Genomic DNA, 16,028 nt, shown 5'->3' with positions numbered 1-16,028 from the left:
CGAGAACCGAATCGAGCAATTTTTCAGAACTTTCGCTGCATATTATACTATCTTCATTGTAGCTCTTTGTATTTTCGTGCAATCATTAGAACTCATTCGTGGCGATCTAGATGCCGGTGTAAGTGTTTTGCAACTTATGTACTCCTAGCTCCATTCTGAATTCGGTGATTTTTTGAAAATCCGTTCTGAGAGACTCTCTTATATGCGTACGCTTGTGTTTACGATAAATTGAAAGTGTTTACGACTGAAAGTTCCGAATTGTGGAGTTAGATGAAATTTTACTGTCTCTCTACGTTTCAAATTTACCGTTTAGATAGGGATTAAATATAATTTAATCGTATCATTGCATTGTTAAATTACATTTTGAAGGTACACTTATGAGTTAAGTGAGTATGCATTATAGTTTATAATATCCGCAGGCTCTTCTATATGCACTTGTCAATGTTCTATGCACGACCAATGATCTGTTCAAAATGTTCGTGCTGTTCGTGTATAAGAAAGACTTTTTGAGTTTACTGGTACATCTACGTCGACAGTTTTTGGGATCGCATTATGACTCCCATGAGAGAACGATATTAGACGCGTGCAAAAGTACCTGTGCGATTTTCATCGGTTTCTTCACCTTCTTTACACATGTGACTTTAGTCGGTTACGTCCTAGGCCCACTGATTGGTAAGTCGACTGAATTTAGGGAAAAACTAGTGATATTTTGTAGAAGAATGATCAACTTTCGTTGCAATTCAATTCTGGACAGATGATCTTCGTTAAGATAATATTTGGGTCTAAAAGTGTATGAATATTTAATTTCATTTCATTTGAAGTTACCATTCGAAAAATAATTTCGACGTTCATGTTACTTTTACAGATTTTCTTGAGTGTTTCCTTTAATATTCTGTCGTTTGATTAATAGATAGCCCCTAATATTTCTTTATTAGACTGTTGGAAAAAAAGTATGAGTAATATCACATAGAGCACTCTATCAGCATTGTATCATTCCAAAGCAAAACACTTAACACTGATGAAACTAAACGTGTGACAATCTTAATTGTAGTAAGTATTGGGAAAAACGAAACGGACAGGATCTTTCCGTTCACCTTGCCGCCAGAGCCGTTCTGCATTACGCCATACTACGAGATAACGTTCTTTGTGCAGGTATTATCATGACCCCTTTATCACGAAAATTGTTGCAGCAAATCTACTAACGCTTTGTTCGCCGAAATTTGTCAAACATGTAGAAGTATTACTTCTCTTTTGTAAACCATTTCAATTTATGAAAATCAACGCAAGAACAATGGGTTTATTTTTCGTAGGATGCCATTTGGTTTCCGCGGAACACACCAAATGGCGTCTTCGATAGAAACCATTAAAAATCGTGAGTAATCGAAGTTTCATCTTCCCGCTGAAACAGGTATTACTTGTGTATCAGGCTGGCCTTTGTCACTTCTGCTTCGACAATATTCTGTGTATTATGAATCTTCACGTGGCCACGCAATTTCGAATACTGCAGTACAGACTGTCAACCCTGAAGAGTGAAACTGTTGTTGAAGATTCGGCGTCGCGTGTGCCAAGTGCCGCAGAGAATTCTTACATGATGTTCAGGAGATATGTCCAACAGCACAAGATGCTTATCGCGTATTGCAACAAGCTCGAAGAAGTATTCAATCTGATAGTGTTCGCACAGGTGTTCATCTTTAGCGTGCTGATATGTCTCAGTGGGTTGCAAATACTTATGGTCAGTATAAGTAAATTTTGTCTTTGATACTTTCACTTTACTTTATTAAATGAAATGATACCTAAACAATTTTCCTACACCGAGAATGTAATTCAAAACCTCTTCAACTATGTTGCAAACATAGAAAAATTAATTTTTAACCAAGGGAAATCTGGTATCTTCTATAGGCAACTACAGTTGGCAGACGTTATACTGCTCTGTTTTTCCTTATCACCTCCTTTGTTCAGCTGTTGATGTTCACCTACAGCTGCGACGGTTTGATTCAGGAAAGTCTGAACGTAGCACCAGCAGTTTATAGTTCTCCGTGGGCTTACCTGCCTATGGATAAACATGGAAAAATGTTGCGAAAGGACGTCGTCCTAGTTATCATGAGATCCAGAATTCCATGTTGCTTAACGGCCAAAGGATTCTTCCCTGTATCTTTGGAAACATACACAAAGGTACTAAAGTTAAAAAAAAAAAGCGACATCTACATTCGTGTAGCATGCATTGCACTAATCTTTCTCCATCAGCCATATTGATATTCTCAAATATTCGTGTAAATTATCATGCCACTCTGACAGCACTTGAAATGTTTGCTGCAGTTCATCGAAAACGTATACACACAAACTTATGTGCACTGCTTCTTATAGGTATGGAGTACAGCTGCTTCATACTTCACACTGTTGAGACAGACGATGGACGATATGGGAAATTCGTAGTTCCACAGTATTGGTTGAAGATGTTTAGTTTCAGTATTTCAAGGAAATGTTGAACATTTTACTGTAAATGTTGTACGAAATTGTTCACTTTGGATATAAACTTGGACGCGTATATTATAATACTTAAATCGTTTACAAGAAAATTCGAATGTTCGAGGTACTGGACCATAGTAATAGATATTTCTACCTCTACAACGGACTCGTGTAACGTGAACCGGAATGTGTAATGTTTTACTTTCTTAAAGTTACAACAAACTGACGAATATATTGATTAGACAAGAATTTTGTGGGACAATTACAAGTCTTACTGTTGCAGGCTTCACCCTGTCGTACTCTCTATAATACTTCAGTTCTTCACAAGGGAAACATAATTAACAACCTGCTCGCACAGTGCTTGAGACAAATTCGACACACGTTGTCTGGTATCTTTAATCTTTAGGGAGGTGAAAATAGTTGAGCTTGAAATTAGGGAGAGAGAGGAACGATCAAGCATCTGCATCAGGTTCGTAGCGAAAGTAAAATTTGTACAAAATTTATAGACAGTACTATATGCTAAATAACTACACGTTTAACTGCACGCAGCTTATTAACAACACAGTGTTCCGAACGAAGCCTTCACGAACGCCGAACAAAAATGGTGTACAAAGCGTTTAGTCTCTTCACCATTGTAAATAAAAATACTTACCCAATAAAATATCTGAACAAAGCATGTTATGTATCAGTTATTTCGCAGTATGTCCCACAGTGTCGCGTTGCAACAGCCGCTCTCCCCACAGAAGCTACAGTTCCTTTTTTCTTTCCAAGGAAGGCCATTCTTTTTTCGCCAGAAAAGAGCCTTTCTTTATCAAAAAGTCCGATCGCTGACTACCGTTCAACGCAACAGCGCTATGTCCCCTGAATCGTGAATAACTCATCCGTCCCTTGCATGGCTGCCGTATTCAAAAGTAGCAATTGGCGGTTGCACGAGCCCAGGCCGCCCTCTTGCTATAAAGACTGCATTAAGAATGAATACAGAGCACATAATAGGCGAATAAAAGATGACCACAGATCAAAGACGGGCAAGATCGATCGCTTCTGATCTATGCCGATTATCAACGGAAAGATCGCCGGTCTCGAAATTCGAAATCCAGCTATTCGAATGCGGCTATTTGGAATTCGCCATGGGTTTAAAGCATGGCAAAGGTTTCTCTATCGTTCTATCAGCTATCTTGATGAAGTGCGTCGGCATTTGGTTCGCGGACAATCGTTTCGAAGAACGTTTGAGGAATGGCACGCTAATCTATACCGTGATCGCTATTGTTTTCGGCGTGTGGGTGCAGGCGGAGGACCTTTTTCACACGTGGGATGACTTTGGTGTAAGTGTCTGGGAATTTTAATCGGGCCCTTCATCTAGTTCATAATTTAATATGCCCGGTGGCAAGAGCAAACCTTTTTGTGAAAACCGCGGCCGTCAGAGTGTTCATAATATTACACACAATTCTATAATGCACAATAGAAAACCAGATATGCATTTTTGTAGAGACCGATCGTGCAGGTGCACACAAATGAATGAATGAGGACAATTTTTGGTGGTTTGTTCTTCTTTCTGTTGCAGAAACGTGAGATGTCTTTATTGAAATGATTTTTCATTTTATGCATTTGTCGCAACCATGATTTTTTCAAACTTGATCATTATTTTTGAGTACGTACAATTTTAGCAATTTACATACGTATATTATAGTTAGACTGTAGATTTTATGCATTCACAAAATTGTCATTATATCATTTTTCAGTTACTAAACTTGTTAACTAATTTGAACAATTTTTATATTCTATAAAGATTTTCAGGCTAGTCGTTCGCGTGTAAAATTCACGATCAATTAATTTGCATTCTAGTCACAAAGATTCACAGTTTATTAATCACAATGCCCAATAATAATCCCCATATTATCAGTTTCTAATTTTCTTTAAGTTTTCCATTTTTTAAATTGAAGATATCGAGTCTGAAACCGAATACCTACTAAATAGTCGTTTTTGTTGCAGGCTCGAACGTACATCGCATGCAATATTATGTGCCTGAACATCGCCTTGCTCAAGATATTCATCATATCGTTGCACAAAAAGAAATTTCTCGGTTTGGTCGAGTACATGGACAGAAACTTTTGGCACACGAACTATGCACCATACGAGCAAATGATCTTTGTCAGTTGGAAACGCATTTGCACTTACTTCATCTGCATCTTCACTTTCTTCACGGAAGCCTCCATCATGGGTTACGCGATCAGGCCAATTGTAGGTAAATCAACAACCCTGTAACTGTGATCATTTAAATGAACATTAGCACATTTGTACTTAATATAATAAATGCTTCGTACGAAGAATAAATGGCAATCTGTGCGAAGTGTTTAATCAATTCCTTAAAACTTTCTGTTTTAGCAAATGTTGGCAAAAATGACTCCGACAGGATACTGCCGTTCAACATGTGGATCGATTTTCCGTGGACCATGACGCCATACTTTGAAATAACTTTTGCATTGCAGGTGACTATTAATCTCACGAAGAAAATCATTGTCGTACCATTTTGTTGAGAAGAATTATTGTTTTAATCGATTACAATGTATAGACAAGCGTGCAATTGCTCTGATGTCCGTCACACCGTCATTTAAATTTTTCCAAAAAATGGTTTTGTCTCAAAAATAGATAAAGGGACACCATTGTACCACACAGAACAATATGCGAACAGTTTCTAATACAGTTTGTTTTTTACCTTGATTGCAAAATGGAAACTCTTTAGTGACATGCCATTTTCTTCTAATTCATGCGGTTAGCGAAGACGAAATACTTTTCGTCGCAACCCTCCGCTTTGTTATTTCACTCAGGTTCTATCCCTGTACCACGTGGGCGTGTGTTACATTTGCTGCGACAATTTCCTGTGCATCATGAACCTGCACGTGGCCGGTCAGTTCCGCATATTGCAGAACAGATTGAAGAACATGCACAGATTGCAGAGCGCCGATGGAAAGCACGAAAAATGGAGCGATTGTTCGCTAGATTCGCAGGAGAAGCATTACTACACTTTCAAAAGTTACGTGCGACAACATCAAGCGCTCATTGCGTACTGCGCCGAGCTTGAACACATCTTCAGACCGATTGTGCTCGCGCAAGTGCTGACTTTCAGCTTGCTGATTTGCTTCGTGGGATATCAGGCGATCTTGGTCAGTGTGGTAATCAATTCTCTGCTCAGAGTGTCTTGCTATATTGTTAAAACTACATTTTGGTACATACTTGTAGGCAGACGTGCCGATAACGAGGCGCATTATATTCGTGAACCTGTTGACCTCGAGCATGTGTCAGCTGCTGATGTTCACGTACAGTTGCGATTGCTTGATACGCGAAAGTGCAGCCATATCCACGGCAGCATACGCAGTCCCGTGGGTCAAGTTCCCCATGGATAAATATGGAAAACAATTTCGAAGGGATTTACAGTTTGTCTTGATGAGAACGAGGCGACCATGTTGTCTGACCGCCAACAAATTCTTTGCAGTTTCACTGGAAACTTACACGAGCGTAATTATGAATAATTTTGTTCCATTCAGTAGTCTAGGTCATCGGTACACAGTGGACTTTGATAATTACAAAAATCAAAGTTAAAAGAAAACTTCCAGTAGATCCGAAAATTATATAAAACTCTGCAGAATTTTGTATTCTATTATTTTTGAGATTTTTATTAGCTACGAATGTATAATATAGTCTCGCGTATTATAGACTCTGATTGTAACGTAGACTGACAGATTTCTTCACAAAAAGATGAAAAAAATTTAATATCTTTTTTTTAATACTCATTATGCTTTAAAAATAAGTGTCACTAATATAGGCCTAGTAAGTTATAGATTTTTTAATCACAAATACCCAGAGCATGATCGAGTTTCTGGTGTTGCAGGTACTCAGCACTGCAATGTCATACTTCACACTGTTGAAACAGAACTCTTCTCACCAAATGGGTTCGTAATATTTTTCGCGTCAGTAACGACGTATACATACAACTTTTTAATCCTGTTGTGCCGCATATTGTATATAGATATACAAATTAAGTATGAATTTATAAGAATTGAAGTAGATATGATATTAAAAAGAAACACAATGGATTAAATAATTGCAGTTATTTATCATGGAAGGATAACTGGATGGACTAGACACATTTCAGCTTACCTCCATGATTTCTACGTTCATGTTCTTTCACTGACAGTTTATCGTATACTACCACGATGTCCTGGCAAACTTTTCTGCAAACGTACGATTCCCTTTCCTCGTCGAATGTATCTGTCGTGTTTTAGACTATCCCCTGCATGATTCAACGTCTCTATACGCCATTTTGAGGAGTATCAATTAGGGTTCGACATGCGTCGTGTTATTTATTCAAACGCAATATTAAAGATCAAAGATCAAATAAAATCGAAACTTCTCGTAACGCTCGATGAATACATACTATATAATATTCAAACTTGCAATGCACTTCAGCGTGTCATCAATATTTCCGACAATAAGTATACGTCTCCTGCAGTCCCTTTTCGATAGTCCCAAGTATCATATCGTGCAGTCTTTTATCATGGCATAGTGCATTCATTCTTAAAGTGTCGCATTCATTCTTAAATATTTTATTTTACTCATAAATAATTTTAGTAAATATGATTGAAGTTCATAGGTTCATAGGTTCACAGTTTCACAGTCTATTTATTACGAACAAACTTTTCGCGAGTGCATAAACAAACTACTCATTGTGTAAAACTTGTGCGTGTGTCTATACAAAGAAGAAGTAATGGTAATTATAATAAATGTGTGACACCTGGTAGTAGCATTCATTTCTAAGAAATAATTTCATTCTAAGTCATAATTTGTTTAATGTACGTTAATGTTTCTCTGTCTGAACATAACGGAAGAAATAATTCGGTTTCGACAACAATTTGTGTCTTCTTAATACATTATTGTGGGCACGATAGAACAATACAACATTTCCCGAATTTACAATAAAAGCTCGCACACATTGTCTATAACTAACAAATGCCAATTCCGACGAATATTTCAATTTCAATTTCCAATTGAATATTACGAAGGATGTGACAATAGATTTCGCGATAATGAATAAACTACAGTTCTCTGTGGAAAGAGCAGTAATTGTCATCGAAGCGCATAGCATTTGTCCGTCATAATCGAACCTTAGCAACCACGCGATAATAATATCGTCATCCCCACCTCCTAATGATCGTGCTTGACAGTTGGTGTGCTCGATTTCGCTTTTCTGTCAGCGATGCGGCGAAGGGCGAGGACAATTGCGAGTGAAAGAGGAACAAAAGCGGAACATTTCTATGTAGATTGGCACATATTAACCATAATCGTTTCGCTCTATTCGCGCTGATTTTGAAACAACCGTTAACCATCTCCCGAATTACCAATTCTCCGGAACAATTGAACACGATGAACAGAATCGCTGAACAGAAGTTCAACGATTTTTCTGTAAACTTAACGATCCCGTTTTTGAAGTATTTCGGATTCTGGATAGCAACTGGACGCGAGAAGATATTCAGTTATATTATAATAGTGATTACGTACGTCCAGTTCATTTATATGATATGTGGCGCGGTGTTTGATGTTATGTTCATGAGTCCAGATTTCAACGTGAGTATACGTATTGCTGGTTTTTCTTCTGCCGATAAAATGAGATAAACTTATTTATTTTTTCAAAATGGCAAGCAACGTTGTTTAGTCTTTCTATAAATTTTCTAAAATTTAGTCTTTCTTTCTTTTGAATATTATAGAAAGAACTATGGGAGTAGAACGCTTTTCGAATTTTATTTGAACAAATCTGTAATCTGTCTTTGTTCACAGACACAACTGTACTACACGGTCACTGCTGTATCAATATTCACCAGCCTCTTCAAGTTGACCGCTATATATCCATACAAGAACGAATTTTTTAACTTGATTCTCTATTTGCAACGTAAATTCTTAAACTCGGAGTACACTGAATACGAGAGAAATCTGTTGACGGCTTGCAAAAACACTTCCAGGATTTTCATCTGCAGCTTTACCATCCTTACACATGCAACGGTATTAGGCTACGCCGCGATCCCATTTTTTGGTAAATCGTTTTTCAAGCGCATCTAATTAAATGTTTACGATTTAATAATTTTTAAATCTTTCGTGTTGTATATGTTTTCAGCTCTTACATGTCAGATTTACAAAGACGTTGATTAAATTGTTTAGGATTCGGTTTGCTTCTGTTTAACTTGTTCCTCAAACCTAAGTGCCAATTTTTTATTATTACAGAAAACATAGGCAGAAATGAGTCAGATAGAATACTGATTGTGAACATGTGGATGAACGTAATTGCTTTTTCACCGTATTACGAGATCGTCTATATTGCTCAGGTACGACTATTCAATTTTCGATCGACAGTTCATGTGCATTGGAAATAAATGATTAATATGCTCATAATTATTTCTATTTCGGGCTCTGTTTTAGTACAGGTCTTTTGCACGTTGAAAATCGGCGTGGTATACCACAGCTACGACAATTTTCTGTGCATCATGAATCTACACGTAGCCACGCAATTTCGTATTCTGCATCATAGACTCGAGAGCCTGAAGAGTACTTACTGTTCAGAAGGACTCGTTCAAATGTCTTCAAATTCACACTCGAATGATTCGAATTATGGTGCTGACTGCTACGCCACGTTCAAGACGTACATTCGACAGCACCAGGCTCTTCTTGCGTATTGCAAGAAGCTTAACAAGGTGTTTAATATTTATGCTTTAGGACAAGTTATAATATTTACCCTGACACTCTGCCTCGACGCGTATCAGCTGCTAATGGTTAGTATACTCACTGTTTCATTTAATTGCTATCATGCTGGAAATAATATTTTTCGACACATTCGCTTTGAAAGAAATTTTACAATTCAAAGAAAGTGTGTGCAGTTTTTATCGGTACTCTCGAGAAATTAATTACACGAAGGCATACACGATAGTAAATTGTATATATTGAAAATTGTTTGTACAATGGAAATACTCTTGATTTAAAAATTCTGAAGCTAATAATGTTGTAAAATAAATGGAACTTTGTAATTTTAGTTTCTGTATCTGTAATCATGTTTTCAAAGCAGAATGAAACATGCTTCTGATAAGATTCTATTTTGAAGGTACTGCGAGTTCTTTAAGTGAATCATACTTTGAAAGTAGGGGTCTCTCGATTTTCTTCGATGGCACACTCGCCGAACTAATAAATGCGATATACATTTTACAGGCAGATGTACTACCGTCGAAAAAAATGACTTTTGTGTTTCACATGCTCGGCTGCCTCGCGCAATTGTTAATGTTCACGTACAGTTGCGATGGTTTGATCCATGAGAGCGCGAAAGTGGCTGAGTCGGCGTATGCAATTCCATGGACTTATTTTCCGATGAGCAAACATGGAAAAAAGATCAGGAACGACCTGCTATTTCTTCTCATGAAGTCCAGTGAACCTTGTTATATCGCCGCCTACAAATTTTTCCCTGTTTCCCTCGAGACCTACACTAAGGTATTCGATGCAATGCATTTATATTATTGGGTTACAATTTCGAAGAAATTATAGTTTGGAAAGCTTTCAATTACAAACCTGAACAATCTTCCAAAATAGAGTAGGCTGGATAATGTGATTAGAACCGAAGAATTGGAAGGAAAATATAAGATGAAGCAAAATTAATATCTGAAGGTGGAGGAAGAATTCTGAATATGGGTCAATAAAGAGTCAATATATCTTGGCCATGGTCCTGAAAATATTATCTAATTAATCAAATTAACTGATACATTTCTGCTTGTTACAGGTATTAAGTACTGGAGTATCATACTTTACACTGTTGAAAGAATCTAGTGATTCTGGAACGTGAACATGTTTCATCCCAGTTGTGTAAAGAACAGTAAATATTTTATCGTTTTATAGACTGATGAAAGTTTAAACAAACGAGCGATAGTTTAATAAAATGCAAAAACGTGTTATTACTGCAATTATGTAGAGTTTCATTATTGTAGAAAATTAGTATAATCAATCACGCGATTAAATATTGGAACTTTTTCACTCGGTTTGAAATAAAAAAAAACTCTTCATATGGAGGGAAAATATTATTCAAAATAAAAATAAGGAAAGGATTGAAAATTTTATTCCGCTGAAGTCAATCTTCCTTTTCTAGACTTAACTCTAGTTACGTTTATGGCACTAATCCATGAAGTATAATTATCGAGAAATCTCATTTTAATTTTATGTAAGCAGGAAAAGAATTATTGTAAAATAGATACAATGCAAATACATACTGGCAAGAAAGATTTGACTGGTAACACCATCCGCGGAACAAAGCGAAGCTTGTCCCGATTGTTACCGACAGATTAACGCAGACACAGACACAGACGAGGTATAGAAGTAGACCAATGACCATATGAGGTTTCGTGTCTCACGATCTGAAATACCGACATCGTTAACAACAACTAGATTTCTTGCGACCTCTACGCTGACGAACGGTAAATGTTGCAAGTTGTAGATCCACGAGAAGCTTAGACCATATATGTACCTATAATAAATGAAGGGACCTCCGGTCGGAAATAATCAATTTTAAGAACAGGAAGGCACAAAATATCAATTTCAAGAACAGGAACTTCGGAAAGTTCAGAAGAAAATTTTAATTAGAAATCCAGAAAAAGAATTGCCTTTGTTCATTGAATGAAATGGTACTCCGAAACAAAAACTGTGTGTTTCTGTTAATAATTGACAGGAGCTTACCAAGAAGGTGAAGTTTAAGAGTAACTTTTAAACCATAAATATTCGCACGCACTGATTTATCAAACACAATTCACTAATGAATTTATTATTTCTGGCTGTTTAATGTTTATAACAATTTCTTTTGGTAATGATATCAACAAGCTCTCTCTTGACCATCTTGTCATCTAATTTTTTAGTAAAAATAAGTAATAGAACTCGAGGCACAGAGTAACTTTTAAACCATAAATATTCGCACGCACTGATTTATCAAACACAATTCAATAATGAATTTATTATTTCTGGCTGTTTAATGTTTATAACAATAACTTTTGCCAATGATGTCGACAAGCACTCACACGACTATACCTGACCACCTAATTTTTCATTAAAGACAGCTCATAGTATTCGAGACACAGAATAATTTTTAAAGCATGGTCATTCCGAATTTTGTAAATAAATTTTTTAGAATATGTTGAATCTATTCCCTCTGCATAACATCGTGTTATAAATTAATTTTGTAGTTACGAAATGTGCTAGTGTTTGTTCTTAAACCTTAGTACCCCTATGGAAATGTGTGATGGACACAGACGCGAAATACGATATGATAAAAAATTTAGTTTCTGACCGAAACAGCCAGTGAAGAGTTTCTCAGATAACTATTGACCATGATAAGAGGACGCTATATTTGGTCGTAAAATATCGAGTCGGTAAAACCGTGTGATCCAGTATAGAAAAGCTCATAAGGTGTTATGTCTCTTCTTATACCTCGTCTCTGTCAATACCTTATGCTATTCTATATCAAATACCATCCGAGGGTACTTTCATAGAACGATAACGTTTATCTACCAGTTTGAGCATTTTATCACGGATGGCGCGACCAGACTGAACTGCAGACTTTACATTTCAACTGATTTTTTAATAGTGAATCGCCTCTAAATTATTCAATTTATTTTATTTCTATACATTTTTCATATTTTCGAGTAAATACAATGCAATTATTCATCCGGTTCCGCGTTCTTCGAGTCTTCAAGGAATTTCTTCAACAGTAACAGCCCCTCGCCATTAGCTTTGCGATACCCAGGTGCAGACGTCTTCATTTTCTCCATCCATCTGGCCACGTTATGGTACTCCTCCATATCAAAGCCAAAAGCCTACAGTGAACACACATACGAAACAATAAATAATATTGGTCTACTCTCGTTTATTAAACCAAAATATTGCGGTGTTGATATTACCTCTATGGTGGACACTGTCGCAGCCAATGCTAGATCAGCAATGGTTAAATAACGTCCAGCAACATACTCCTGTCCTTCCAAGAAAATATTCAAAATTTCGAACGCAGCTCGTAATTTTGTGTACATCTCTGGATCGTATTCATCGGCTTTGCCGAACGCAACCGGGTACTAAACAAATTTTTTCAGTGGTTTTATATAACTTTAAAGTCAGCTACATATATACAATTCTTTTATGCAAAATATCATTGTCAATGAAAGTAGATATCAAACTGCTTTTGAGTGCCTATGATTTGTGTACAAAGAGTGTGTCTGACCACGAATGGCCATTTCTACTTCAAGATGCTCATGGCACACCATTCTTACCGTTCATCAAATAATATTACACGAAGATAAAAATAAACGATAAGAAATCAACGTTTATGATCGTTAACAAGATTTTAAATCTGTAGAAAGAACGCTTGTAAATGTGACAGAAAATTTTCAGAACATCCGAATACTTGCATAGTAATTGGCCAGGGCATGGTACAGAGTGCCAAGGTCGAAATGCAACCGATGATTGACCAAAGCCCGAGCATTCGGCGTTTGCGGATTCAATCTAGGGTTTTTGCCATACTCGTCCACCAAGTATGACATGATGGCCCGGCTGCAACAAGGAACCCACGAAGAAATGAACTCGCGAAAGTATACGATTTCTCATTCGATTTGACATTGTTGTTTTCACCAAATGATTAAATAGCGTGCAACATGAAATCATTAATTACAGACCTCTCGGAGAGCTTAAAGTCGCCATCCACGAGAAAGGGAACGGTTTTCTGTGGATTTATCTGTAACAGATTATTTCGAATTTTAGTTGATTGCTTACTGGAGCTTATCTCGCCTCGAACCATGTAACCAACAGCACAGAAACAAAACGGAAAATGAAAACGAAATGAAAACCGAAGCTTGTGAATTCTAGATTGCTAGAATTAAATTGATTCGTTAATTATCGTTTAAATAACAATTCACACTAAATCAGTCGCCGAAGGTTGAAACTAAATATTTTACCGGTCCTTTCTCGACGCCCTCGAAAAGCTGAAACAGCAATCGTCCGTCGACGATTCATGTTTAACTTGCAGTTTAGCGGCATGCTCCTTTTACGGAGAAATTCAAACAGGAATGAAACCAACAAAAATCACTGTTTATACCAACCTGTTCGTATTCTGGCTTCAAATGGTCGCCGGCCATCAAATTGACTTCCTTCAGGTTTAAAGGGAACCCAATCGCTTCCGCCGTTAGAAGAACTGCTCTGCAAGGCGAACTCGTTGCCACATAATATAAATCCACCGCCATTGTTAGGATGAGAAATTCATGAATCACCTCTGCAGAGTGGTCGTCGAATACTCTATTATTGAATACGAAAACATACATTCTATCGATCGCTTTTTGTTGCTAACACTTCAGTTGATTTTATCGTTTCATGGATATCGGGCGATATCGATGTGGACATAAAAACACTGTGAATTGAAAATGGCGAGGATAACAATAGAGGTGTTTACTGAATAAATCGTTCCAGGAATTTTGATCAATATTGAAAGGACACCTTGTTGACAATAACAAAAGCACCGCGGATTTAAGATTAAACAGTACGGGGAGACATATTTGTTACATTTACTTGATGAACATAAAAATAGAAGCCTATATTTAAGAAAAAGTTTGTTACAAGATGTTTTAACGATATGAAACTGTTGTCGGCAATATTGTAGAGGCATTTCGAATTATGCGAATTTAGACCAGGTGCAACTGACATTGAGTGAAGTAACTTAGGTTGCACAGTTCAAGAAAATTCAGGACTATTTTCGACTTCCTTTTCCAAGCAGTGAAACTATTCCGAGATACTAAACGTCTACTTCAATCCAGTTCTCATGAATTATTCTGTCCATGTATGAATTCATGTAAACGTCTACCGCTTTTGTAAACTCATTGATTTTTAAACATAGAATGTTTATCTAGATACTATTCATTGCACGGACGATTTTCACACGTCTTCCCGTCACTCGAATCGATGGATTGATATTTTGTGGAGCAACTTTTTGTTTTTAAAAAATTATTCACAACAGTGTTTCACACCGATGTGAATGAAATTGTGAAACAAAATGCCAGGGCCATAGTATAGTTTGCAGTTCTCATTCTTCTGTTATTTTGGAATTTTTTAAAATTTTAAAAAATTCTACAAACTCGACCCTGAGACAGCGGATACTCGCAGAATCCATAAACATCGATTTTATTGAAAATTGTTTCAGACGAGAACGACGCAGTTCAAAGGGAGGATCGTAAAATATTCCATTTAATTCTGCCATACTTTTTGTTCCCGTTACTTTTGATTGAAGCTCGTAAATCCATCGTCTATAAGTAAATTTACGTTAAACTAAATGTACGTATCAATGACGTACACGTTCCGAATGAATGGCGGAATTAAAGGTATCAAAACATTTCAAGTACGTTTCAAGTAGCATGTAGAGTACTTTATCGCATAAAAATGCCATTCTTGAAATTCATAACTTGTTCAATTGAATCAGAAAAATTATTTACGCAAGCAACAATTTTAACTTCAACGCTGTGTATTTTAATTTATTGCCACTATATGAAATAGTATACCAGACAAGCTACACTTGTGTATGACAAGAAATATATCTTCATGCATAATATTATCAATACGGTATTTCCAGTATATTGAAATTATTTAAAAAATAGCCAGGTCCCTATTTGGTTTCTGTTTCTAAAAATTGATACAGAGAAATATTTATTAGCATTCTTAAATTCTTCCAATCTTCATACTGTAATAATGTTACTCGATTTCGTAATAAATCCATGAAATCCGCAGTTTAGTGATACTAGATAATTAAGTGTAGTAAAAAATGTAGTAACTATCTAGTATTAGTCACTATCTTCTACTGAACAACAGAGGAAGTTAACATCAAAGGTAATACGAAGCTACAACTCGTACCCATCACTATAACATCGCACGTTTAACGAGCAATCAATACATGAGAATAAACCATTCATCTAGAAGCCTCGATAGAAACTTGACAGAAACACGATCCGCTACAATCTAGTAGATACGATTATGGATTTATAAAATTGATCACGTTTAATTTGAACTTCTGTCAAGAATGTCGATGCATCTTTTATTGCATCTAATGACATGCAAACGGTAAGATGTATTATTTCGAAATTGTTACCTAGTAATCACGAAGCAAATATGACAGTCGATACAGTGATTATGAGTATATGATGTAATTATAATTTCTTTGCAGACGAAGGGATCCAACACGTTCGCACTGTTCGGTTTATATAGTCGAACTAAAGACAGAGACCTAACATGAGCTTAGCGTGGGACCTTCAACGTTTGTGCTGTTATATACAATAAACATGATCTATATTGTCGACACTATTCAATGTAGTAGTAGAGATAACATAGAGGGTGGGTCACCCCAGTTACTATACTGAACGTAATTTTTCTTTCCCCCGTGCCGTGGGAGAATACTGTATTGTAGCATACCTATGATATTTTCGCAGCAATTTCATTCTGTCAGCTTTAAATAGTTCTCTTATTTT

General features: G+C 36.6%; 3 protein-coding genes across 3 annotated transcripts; 2 read left to right on the top strand and 1 right to left on the bottom strand.

Annotated features, from left to right (window-relative positions):
- The first annotated feature begins 1,291 nt into the window (after positions 1–1,291).
- Positions 1,292–2,433, top strand: LOC143357627 (odorant receptor 13a-like). The gene is made up of 5 exons (XM_076794147.1): positions 1,292–1,321; positions 1,409–1,732; positions 1,817–1,918; positions 1,960–2,172; positions 2,365–2,433. The coding sequence occupies exons 1-5, from the start codon at positions 1,292–1,294 to the stop codon at positions 2,431–2,433; spliced, it is 738 nt and encodes a 245-aa protein (XP_076650262.1).
- Positions 2,434–2,437: 4 nt separating this feature from the next.
- LOC143357626 (uncharacterized) lies at positions 2,438–10,582 on the top strand. The gene is made up of 15 exons (XM_076794146.1): positions 2,438–2,590; positions 2,750–3,788; positions 4,456–4,708; positions 4,849–4,952; positions 5,292–5,627; positions 5,704–5,979; positions 6,353–6,413; positions 6,491–6,525; positions 7,524–7,580; positions 7,753–8,085; positions 8,296–8,548; positions 8,737–8,837; positions 8,937–9,281; positions 9,712–9,987; positions 10,274–10,582. The coding sequence occupies exons 2-15, from the start codon at positions 3,471–3,473 to the stop codon at positions 10,334–10,336; spliced, it is 2,811 nt and encodes a 936-aa protein (XP_076650261.1). The 5' UTR covers positions 2,438–2,590; positions 2,750–3,470; the 3' UTR covers positions 10,337–10,582.
- A 1,512-nt stretch (positions 10,583–12,094) lies between these two features.
- LOC143357836 (glutathione S-transferase 1-1-like) lies at positions 12,095–15,800 on the bottom strand. The gene is made up of 6 exons (XM_076794469.1): positions 15,653–15,800; positions 13,623–13,792; positions 13,200–13,258; positions 12,936–13,077; positions 12,435–12,602; positions 12,095–12,350 (listed from the first exon to the last, which is right to left on the bottom strand). Exons 2-6 carry the CDS (start codon positions 13,761–13,763, stop codon positions 12,195–12,197), a joined length of 666 nt encoding a protein of 221 aa, XP_076650584.1. The 5' UTR covers positions 13,764–13,792; positions 15,653–15,800; the 3' UTR covers positions 12,095–12,194.
- Between the last annotated feature and the right edge of the window lie 228 nt (positions 15,801–16,028).

Source organism: Halictus rubicundus, chromosome 10 (assembly GCF_050948215.1).
Source record: "Halictus rubicundus isolate RS-2024b chromosome 10, iyHalRubi1_principal, whole genome shotgun sequence".
NCBI lineage: Eukaryota > Metazoa > Arthropoda > Insecta > Hymenoptera > Halictidae > Halictus > Halictus rubicundus.
Note: the sequence above shows the minus strand (reverse complement) of the source record. Positions and strands in the feature narration are given on the sequence as shown.